Raw genomic sequence first — 10,157 nt, 5'->3', positions numbered from 1 at the left:
AATTTTCATTGCTGCCTAAATCTCTAATTAGTGAAGCAGAGTTTTCCCGCAGTCCTAGAGGGCTGCGGCTATCCCAGTTAATCTGCACGCTGAAACTTTTGTTGGTGAAAATTGTTCTCCGAAGCAAAGAACTACATACATTTGAACAAAAATACATAGGTAAATACAGCAGGACATTATTGAAAACAGCTGCCTTAGAGAGTACAAAAATACAGTACAAGTATACAGATGTAATTAAAACATCAAGAAATACTATTGCTCCCATTACAATTCAGGAAACAAGTTCTTTGCAACGGAGAAAAATGGAAATAAAGTTTCTTCAAGGATATCATAAAAAGATCTACCACGGTCACTGGGAGTAAAGAACGAGCTTTAAAATAGACAATCATGTGTGTGCTGAACATTTTGTGGTAAACTATTCTGATGTTATTTGCTGATCTTTATAACAGCTAAAGAGAAATCAATTTCATTTTTTAAAAAATTCTAGCCAATTTCTCCACCACAGTCACTACTGAGTGAGAAAATGGTTTTTACGTCTCCTTGCTTTCTAATAAATACAAAACAAAGACAGCATAGATAAGATTAATACCAAAATAAGGTAATATGGGTATGCAATAAATTAAAAAGGCAGCTCAAATAAAGGACAGGCATGCACAATTAAAAAGAAAGAAAGACTGTAGAGGAAGGTTTACTTGCCTCTAAAATGTTGCACAAATAATACCCGAAACTTTGTAATGAACAGCGTAATTCCCATTCAATTCAAAGTTGCTAGTATATAATGTATCTAAAAACTCCTTTCAGAGGGAATAGGACTGAATTCATTCAATTTAAAAAAATATCGTTTTAGGTAAGAAACCGTTTAAAATATAGATGAGGAAATTCTTTGGGCAGGGAGACCCAACTTTGTTTGGGCAAGACAGCTAGAGAAGTTGGCAGTAGCCAGTCTTTAATAAAATCTGCAGGTGGTCAACTGCTGCTAGGGTAATGTTCATTGTCACAGAACTTTGTCGGTTTGATTCTGCTCTGTATTAGCGATGACTATTAAGCTCCCACAGGGCATGCATTGCTCTGAGCGACCCATCCCATCAAACCATTCTTGCCAGCTTTGCCATTAACAGAATGTGAGGTACGAAGAAAATGGACTGGGTTCACTTTTCGTTTGGAAAAAAAAATTGTTAAAAGAATAACTGATGCTGGACTTCTGAACCTGAGCCATCTGTTTTCATAAAACATGTCCCGCTTATTTGCACGATGAAAGAAGTCTTCAGTTTCCTTCTTAACCTTTTCACAGATCCAGAGCCAGGTTTCCTTGGCCGAATTACCAATTTAAGTGTCTTTTTTTTCCAAAAAACCCAGCCTACAAGCCAGATTCCACTCATTTGACAAGATCATCTTTTGAAGCTTGCAGAAAAGCAGCTCCCATTTCCACCAACTACTAAAGCCATTTGCTCTTTCACCTTATTTGGAGAGAAGGGGAAGAACTTCAGTGAGTAGCCACCAATACACTCTGCATTCCTTGTGCTTTATGCCTGTTTCTCTTTAACCTGCCTGACTGCAACCCCCATTTCTTCTTCTTCTTCTTTTAAAAAAGGGATCTTCAGAACCTGCCAGCTAATTTGCTTATCAATTCCAGTCCAGGCAACTGGAGCTTAGCAATTTTCACCCCAAAATTAAGACAAACAATTCTGGAAAGGGGAAACTACAATGATGGACGTTGGTCCAGATAGTTTCCACCTTCCCTGCTTTCTTGTTGAAAACTCTGTGTTCACCCACCCTTTATGTCCCCCCTCCTTACCCCCAACCCCACTTCTGCTGGGCTATGTCTATGACGACTGATCTTTAGAAGTGGCCCCCTTGGGCTTTGCATTCCCCCCCCAACCCTCACCCACTGATGTGGAAAGTTGTGGCGGCTTCTCCCCTTCCTTCGAAATGTGCTCAGTGGCCATATAGTCTCCAGAATGCTGGTTTCAAGAGTGGAGAGATGCCAACTGGGGGGAAAAACATGCTGGAGTGAAGGGAAGAGGAAAGAGAGAAGGAGATGCGATCCAAGTACCTTCTCTTCTTCTTCCAAAAATATATAAATATATATATTTCAGTCCTTAGGCAGATGAGGAGCCTTGGAAGGCTTGGGTAGATTTAGATGGAAGGGATCCATATTCTCCACGGTGGGCAAGGGTGGAGGTCAACTGAGGTCATGAGCATTCCTCTATGTAGGGCAGGACCTGGTTGATGTCAGAAACAGGTCTTGAAGGATGGGCCAACTGGCCGGCAGATGCTGTATCCCGGGGGGAAAATAAGGATGTCAGGGGCGGTAGAAATTTGGAGGGCAAATCTGGATCTGTGTGAAGTGGTGCAGGTCGGTGGGTCTAACGAGGCAATCTTCTTGTAGCAGCTCGCTCTCCTCTTCTCCTCGATGCCAGGGAAAGAGGAAGAGGAGGGAAGAAAGCTGGAGGAGGAAGGGGGAGCCGGGTGCCGCTCCCGTTTCCATCCGGTTCCTCCTCTCTCCCTCCTGTGGGGTGGCAAGTCTCCTGGAAGGGCCGGGGGGCCGCTGGGGCGGGAATGGGGTGGGGTGGAGGGCGAAGGTGGTGGGACGAGGAGGAGGAAGAAGAAGAAGAAGCAGGAGAAGCAAAAGCCGCCGCCGCCGCCACCGCGGGGGCCGAGGCTCAGTCGTCGTCCACGTCGTCGCCGTCGGAGTCGTCCCCGGCGCCGCTGCCGCTGCCCGGCCCGGCGGGTCCGGCTCGTCGGTCGTAGAGCTTGTCCCGCTGGCGCTCCTGGATGTCTCGCATCTCGTCGGCGTAGCGGCAGAAAGCGCCGCCGAACTTGGCCCAGGCCTTGTAGGGCACCGTGATGGCGTTGCGGTACGAGGGCTTCACCTCGCTGACGCGCAGGAAGACGCCGTACTTGTTGCAGCCGACGTCGAAGAAGAAGCGCTTCGAGTCCACCGTGATGGAGGTGCCCTCGGGGAGCTCCCCGTAAGGGCCTCCGCCGCCGCCGCCGGGACCCCCCTCCGCCGCCTCCTCCGCCGCCCAGCTCGTCCTCGTCGGCGCCGTAGTCGTCGATCAGCTTGGCCAAGGCGTCGCGGAACTCGATGAGGCCCTGGGCGGGCAGCGCGATGGTCTGGCCGCTCTGCAGGCCCGGCGGGCCTCCCGGGAAGCCCGGCCCGCCGCCGCCGCCGCCTCCGCCGCCGCCCGGGCCGCGGTTGATGGTCTGCCGGATGCGGAGGAAGCGGCCGCGCTGGTTCTCCTTGAGGTCCAGGTAGTACTTGCGGTTCTCCCGCACCAGGAACTCGCTCTTCAGGGCCCGCCGGGGGCCCCCCACCCCGCCGCCGCCGCCTCCGCTGCCGTCCTCCCCTCCTCCGCCGGGCGAGGCCTGGGCCAGCTGCTCGGGGCTACTGGGCCCCAGCTGGGCGTAGTGCTCGATGAAGTCGCCCAGGTAGTCGCGGAACTCGGCGGCCACGGCCATGGAGAGGGTGAGGCGGCTCTTGGAGCCCCCCGCGCCCACCTCGGCGATCTTCAGGAAGCGGCCCTTGGCGTTCTGCTTCACGTCCAGGTAGAAGCGCTTGTTCTGGATGTCCAGGCGCTTCGAGGCCAGCTCCTGCGTCTCTTGCTCCGGGCCCGGGCCGCCGCTTCCCCCGCCGCCGCCGCCGCGGTGTCCCTGGAAGCCCCCGCCGCCGCCGCCGCCTCCGGGCCCGCCGCCACCGCCGCCGCCGCCGCTCCCGCTGCCCCCTCGCTCGCTCCCGCTGTCCCCGTCCGCCATCTTCTCCGTCTTCCTCCTCCTCCTCCGATGCCTTCAGCCACCGTCGTCAGGCCCAGCCTGCCCGCGCCCCCGTCCGTCCGTCCGCCCGCCCGTCCGCTCCGGCTCTCCTCCTCCTTCTCCTCACACGCTCGCTCTCTCTCGCTCTCTTTCCCTCTCTCCACACACACACACGCTCGCGCTCTCCCTTGCACGCACGCGCACGCAGAGAGAGCGGGGCGGGCGAGCGCGCACGCGCAGACACCCTCCCTCCCCTACGCGCCCCCGCGCGCCTGCCTCTTCCCTTTCCGTGCCGCCTGGCGCGTCCCCGTGTACGCACGCGCGCGCTTTCTCCGCTCCCCCCCCCCCCGCTCGCTGGCGCCCTCTCCCTCCTCCTCCTCCTCCTCTTCTCGCGGGCAGGACCCACTTCCGGTGGCCGGCTGAGGTGCCAGCCTTGCTGGCCAGTATGGCGACAGCCCCCCCCCGTTCCTTCTTCTCTCCTCCCCCCCCTGAACCGGAAGCGAGCGCCAGCTTCCAACTTAAAAGCCCCGCCTCTTCTACTTTGGCCTCACAAAAGGCGGGCGGGAGAAGGTTGGGAGTCAGGCGCGCGGGGGGGGGGAGGGGCGGTTTTGAGGGGGGGAAGGTGGGACGTGAGCGCGAGGCGCTTCCCTTCCGTGTTTTTGCCTCAGCGTGCGTGCGTGCGTGCGTACGGGCGCGCGCTCGCTCGCTCGCGTCCGCCCTCCTGCCGGCCGTTCCCTTCCCTCTTCGCCGCCTCTACGTCTTGATTCCCCGCTTCCTTCCCTTCCCTTCCTCCCTTCCCCTTCTGCGACAAGAGGGGAGTCCGTCCAGTCCGTCCGTCCCTTCGCCCTCGCTCTCCCTCGGGGGCGCGCTTTCGCCTCAGCTTGCGCGTCATCGTCGTCGTCGTCGTCGTCGTTCTTGCCTCAGGAGAATCCGCCGCCTCAGCGCCCGTGGCCTCTCGCGCTCTCACTCTCACTCTCTCTCTTCCCTCCCGCCTTGCGTTCGCCTCACAGGTTCTCTCACCCTCATCAACCCCCTTTCTCTGCCTTAGGAACACACAAAGGGGAATCCGGCCTCTCCTCACGACCCCAAAAGCCCCAGAGTTCTGTCAGAACTCTTGACGAAGCAGTCAAGACGGAATGTCGGAGTAGAGCGACACGCGAGAAGGGCCGGGTGGGTTTCTTCTTCAACTCCCCACCTCACTTAACTCTGCCCAAGAAACGGGCTGAGTTGGGGCCCCAAGGAGAGGCTGGACTACAGCTCCCATCAGCCCCAGACACTGGAGACCGTGATAAAGGGGATTATGGGACCTGGTATTGTTAACGTCTGAAGGAGCAAAAAGCCCCCAGTTCCCACTCCAGATGTAGGAAGGCCAAAAGAAATGAAGTCAAACTAATCCACTTAGCCTGTATTTAGAAGAGGTGCTCCTCCAAGTGGAGAAAGTCTTCCGTTTGTCGGGGCATGTGATTTCCTTCAGCTTCCTATCTTGCATGTAGCATGCTTTGTCTTCTGACTGGTCACTGAAAAATAAACATGGGCCTGATGTCCAAGTTTGGATTCTGCAGCATGTATCTTTGAAAGTGGCATTGTGGAAGGGAAAACGGAGGAAGGGGCATTCGCCTTAATGTGTGCTTTGGTCTTAAGTGAAGGAAGCAAGGGATTGGGAAAACAGCAGGTGGTGCAACCGTGGAAATTGCGGAAGGGGCCAACCGAGAAGAACATTTGAGAAGCGTACTGTATTGCATACTGTCATCCAGGAACAGGAAGAACTTTTGGCAAGAAGGGGAGCAGACAGTTAAGGGAACTCTGGAAGTGTAGATGATGTAGACATGCCAGCCACACCATCGTAATATGGTTCCAAACATGGCAGCACAGGAACCACAAAGACTCATAAGTTAAAATAAAAGTCTGCCAGGTGTAGCTTTTTCTGCCACTTCAGGACTAGACTAGGGGAAAATCACACGGGCTGAAATTTCCCATCCATAACCCATGAAGCTACATGCTCCTCAGGATTTGGAACTGGCAACTTGAAGGAGATAGACTTCACCAAACAAATGTGAACTGACTAGTCAAACTGATTACATATAGTACCAAACTTAAAATAAGTGCCTTTGCTTTGAGTCTCCTGGTGGAGAAGAGGAAGAAGAAAAAGCCTCAACTGGACCTTGTGTGCATGTGTGCGAACATATACTGTATATGTGTGTCAGCAAATTTACAGAATGGTTGGGTGTTCATACTTCCTGTATTAGTTCAGGAAGCCACTTCAGGCACTCAGATCTCCTTTTCAGAGATAACCATCTACACTTTTTAAAGATTTGCAGAACCAGTATCAAGCAAGGGCTTCTCCACTGCGGAAACAAAAACTTCCTGGCAAGAATGCCTTCTGCTGAAGCCTTATTTCATTTGTGTCCCATCCTGTGAGCAGGACTGAAGTGTGCTCTGTGACCATTTGTGCCCTCAAAGTCATTTTCACCAGCTGCAGAAGGCAAAGGAGGTCAGCGAGATCCAGAAGGTCTTTTTATTGGGGGGGGCATTGCTTTCCTGCCCCTTCCCACCTTTCAAGAGCTGCCTGGGTAGTACCTAATGCTGAAAAAGGAATACGGTCTGGAGTGGCTGCCAGGCGCCTTGTCTGGGAATCCTAACCATGCTCCTTCTCTCAGTTAGCTGACTTGTGTTTGAAGGGGAGCTAATCTATTACTGAGGCTTGCTTGTTTTTTTAAGGGATGGACTTGGGAGGCCTCTGGCGGTAGAACATCACCATGATCGGTTGGGTTTTAAGACCGCCTCCCCCCCGCCTCCCAAAACCCAAGTTTAAATGCCATGATTTCTCAATGGAAATATCAATAACGGAGAGCAATGTTTTCTGAGGGATAGGTTTTCTCTCCTGCACATCTTTTCTGCTGCATCACTCCGGGTAAGTTTCAGGTGTGCTCTGGAGCTCAGCTTTGCTCTTCCATGGTGCAGGAGCAGCCATGACTGCTTCCCCGGCTGGCACCTGAAGACAGGTTCTTACTTAATAAAAAAATAAACATGTATTGAATGAATAATTGATAATATTAATTATATTAATGGTAATATAATCACCAATAAGTAATAATAATATTAACTATATAATTAATAATGATAAATAAATAAAGTTAATAATGATAAATAAATAAAGTAAATACTTAGTAGTTAAACAAACCTCAGAGGCGGCATTACTGAGTAGTCAATAGTAAGAGAAACAACAGAAGATTACTGACTGCTTTAAGGCCTATATATCATACTCCCAGAACTGCTTCTTTATTGCTTTTGAATGCAGAAGACTGAACAAGAGAGACCCAGGAAGGAAGCTCTTATAAAAACTTTTCCCATCCCCACCTTCTGTGTTCGCTTTAGGGGTGCAACAAATAGGTCTGAAATTATGTGTTCTTAATGAGACAAGGCTGTCTCAACACACTGAGATAGCCAATCAAAACAAAAAACAACCCAGTCATCTATATGTTTTTGCCTTTTCCCCCCCTTTGAGGTGTCAGTAATTTGAGCACAATATCTCTGCGAAGCTAAAATCTTTTGCCCTAGTGGAACTAGGCAAGACAGAGGGAGCGCAGGAGGACTAGCTGATCAGGTAACAAAAGAGAAACAATACCTCTGTTGCTTCTAATGTTAAGTTTACACAGCAAACCATCAGTTACTGTAGTTTTGTGCAGTTTATGAAAACTGCAAAACCTGTTCCAGCGTCTTCCTCTGATTGATGCCGTCAGAAAATATATGTCCTGTTTCAGAGAGAAACATGGCAGTTTCTCATGCTCACACACAAGTGCTAGACAAGGGGAGATATGTTCTTCTAGTTTGACTCCAACTCCTACCATCCCCTTATTGTAGTTAGGATGGGAGTTGTAACCCAACCCATCTGAAGGCCTCAGGCTGAAGGAAAACCTGGCCATGCGTTCTTTGTACTTCCATATGCTTTAAAGTGGAACCAGATCTTAATGGGATCATGTTTTTGGACAACAACACCCAGAATCCTCCACTCAACTGGACATCCTGGCTGGGACATTCTTTCTATTCTAATCCTTTCCAGGCTCTGGCTTGGAGGCATAACAGTGGAACAAATAAATATCTTTTAATGAAGGGTGTGTGAGAGTGTGTTTGAAGGAGGGTTCTTGAGCTGCATGGTGAACTCTGCTCTCATCTCGTGGTGGCATCATCACATGGAATCAAAACTGCCATTTGGGATGATTCCAATGTCAGTACTGTAGAATGTTGACTTATTTCATGGTATTTCCCTGGACAGGTTTTACTCACTTTAGAGGCTTGTTTTTCTTTCTGGAACCTTTGCTTAGTTTTTCTTTTTTTAAAAAATTGGAAATTGAATATAAACTGGTGTGCTAACCAATGCATTTGTCTTACAGTGCTGCGGAAGTTTATGGTATTTCTGTTTAATGCTTTTTTTAAATCCACCCTGCCCCCTCCGCTTTGCTGCTTAACTTTTATTCTGTGCCTGCTATGGGCACATACCTCAAACGCCCCCAGCTGCTGCTGTCTGCATAGACCGGCCTATAAGTGGATCCTGGAGGTATTAGCCTTACAAGAGCTAACTGATCCTGGGGGCCAGAAGAAGGGTGCAGGGGGACAGATGTCGACAGCTCTCTAAAGATAGATTCTTCTTTTGGAGGTTCCAAGGAAAGTGATAGGAACAGGAGAAAATATCTTTCTTTGCTTGGCTGCCTGGAGATTTAGCCCAGATCATAGAAATGCTGCCTTTCTGGATGGTGATGGTTTCTGCGCTACATGGCGACACCCATCTGATACCACATTCCCTTACTTGTTCCCATTGAATCCTGGTTTGGTGTGGGACTTCTCTGCTAAAGACCTTGTTTGCGCCTTCTGGAACTACAGCAAAGAATCGAACTGAAACAATGGCTCTTGTCTCCTTTCCGGGGGACATGGAATGTGCCTTCCCAAAGAATGGGAGAACTGTGAACACATTCAGGTATTCCCTGGGCAACGACAGCCTCCTGCTGGCAGATCCTTTACTTCAGAAGCCGCTGTGGATTGCTTCAGACATGATTGAAGAAGACTGCCTTCCCAAAAAGAGCCAGCAGGGTATAATGGTTAGTGTATTGGACTGAGGCTTGGAAGACATGGGTTCTGCCCCTGGTGAACTGTAAAACTTACTAGAATGCCTTGACTCCAGCAGTGTAGTAATAAATTCGGAAGTGCAGGGGACCATGGCAGTTCTGATAGGCACCCTGCTCCATAAAAATGCCAGCAGGTGGTTTAGTACGACTGAGCCAGACTTCTCTAAGGCTAATGGCTCTTAATTGCCCATCAAAGGCCAACTTCTCTCAAATTCTGTGCTTTACAACAAGGATAGTAGTATAAAGGGGTAGCCTTCATCAAACTCATTACTACTAAGGATAGCTTGCACCAACATCACAGGAAAATCTATTTCCCTTCCAACTGCTGTGAAGATGGCAGGTGAGCTCAGAGGGAAATCTGAAAGACTGAGAGGGGTAGTCTATAATGTCTAGGGCGTTGGCCCTGTGAGCCCTCTTTCCACTACACCACTGCCTAAACCCCTCGCTCTCGCTCCGCTCCTGACTCACCTCACAGTGCTGTGGTGAGGAGGCGAACCTTGAGCTCACTGGAGAAAAGGGAGACTCTAAATGTAACCAGTAAATAAAGATGAATGATCAGAGACCAGTCTTGACTCTAAAGGGAGAACGATCCACCATTTCGAAGGAATACAGGATAAAGTCATTTCACACATGCTTAACAACCTCTGTTATACTGTACTAGTTTTAAGACTTTAAGCAGTGACAGATTTTTGCCACAAGATGGTGGCATTGGATCAATGGTGACGGTGGCACCCGACCCAACCTAAGAGGTGATACTGCCTAATAGGTACGTGAACTGCAACTGCAAGACGATCTTATTTGCATCTCAGCAATTCCACACTAATAAGGCATTAGGCCATGGCAAAAAAAAAAAAAGATTTATTTCAGGGACCACAGTACTTAAATCAGTTCTGGATTCCTCTGCCTCCCTCCAGTTAGCCTTGGTGCAACAGTGGAGAGAATTCTGCTGTTCTTAGCACCCAGCTCCAAAATCGGTTTGATTGCCAGGTTTGCAAGAGGTTTAGGTTTTACTCGTGAGCAGCTTCTTGGGATCGCGGATGTGTGCTGTTAGCTATGCAAGAAGTTAAGAAATGCTTCAGCGCAAGCATATACAGTACGTATGATGGAGGGAGCATCATAATCCTCAGATTTACAGGAAAACCTCACTAATCTGCTATTCCAGAATTAGAATAAGTCTCCCTGCCAAGCACAGAGCAGTACTTGATGTACTTGAGGGTGTTTTCACACACGAGGCTTGACACTGTCTACAGCCCATAGTTAGTGCAAAAATATGAACAGCCTGTT

The 10,157-nt window shown here is 50.0% G+C and overlaps 1 protein-coding gene across 1 annotated transcript; it reads right to left on the bottom strand.

Moving 5' to 3' along the window:
• Positions 1 to 2,531: 2,531 nt before the first annotated feature.
• Positions 2,532 to 3,899, bottom strand: PURB (purine rich element binding protein B). The gene is given in 2 exon segments (XM_078379677.1): positions 2,532 to 3,002; positions 3,004 to 3,899. Coding segments are annotated over 2 exon segments (1,092 nt in total). The 5' UTR covers positions 3,757 to 3,899; the 3' UTR covers positions 2,532 to 2,663.
• Between the last annotated feature and the right edge of the window lie 6,258 nt (positions 3,900 to 10,157).

This window comes from Pogona vitticeps, chromosome 8 (assembly GCF_051106095.1).
Source record: "Pogona vitticeps strain Pit_001003342236 chromosome 8, PviZW2.1, whole genome shotgun sequence".
In the NCBI taxonomy this organism is placed as follows: Eukaryota; Metazoa; Chordata; class Lepidosauria; order Squamata; family Agamidae; genus Pogona; species Pogona vitticeps.
The sequence above is the reverse complement of the archived record's forward strand: the minus strand, read 5'-3'. Positions and strand labels throughout refer to the sequence as shown.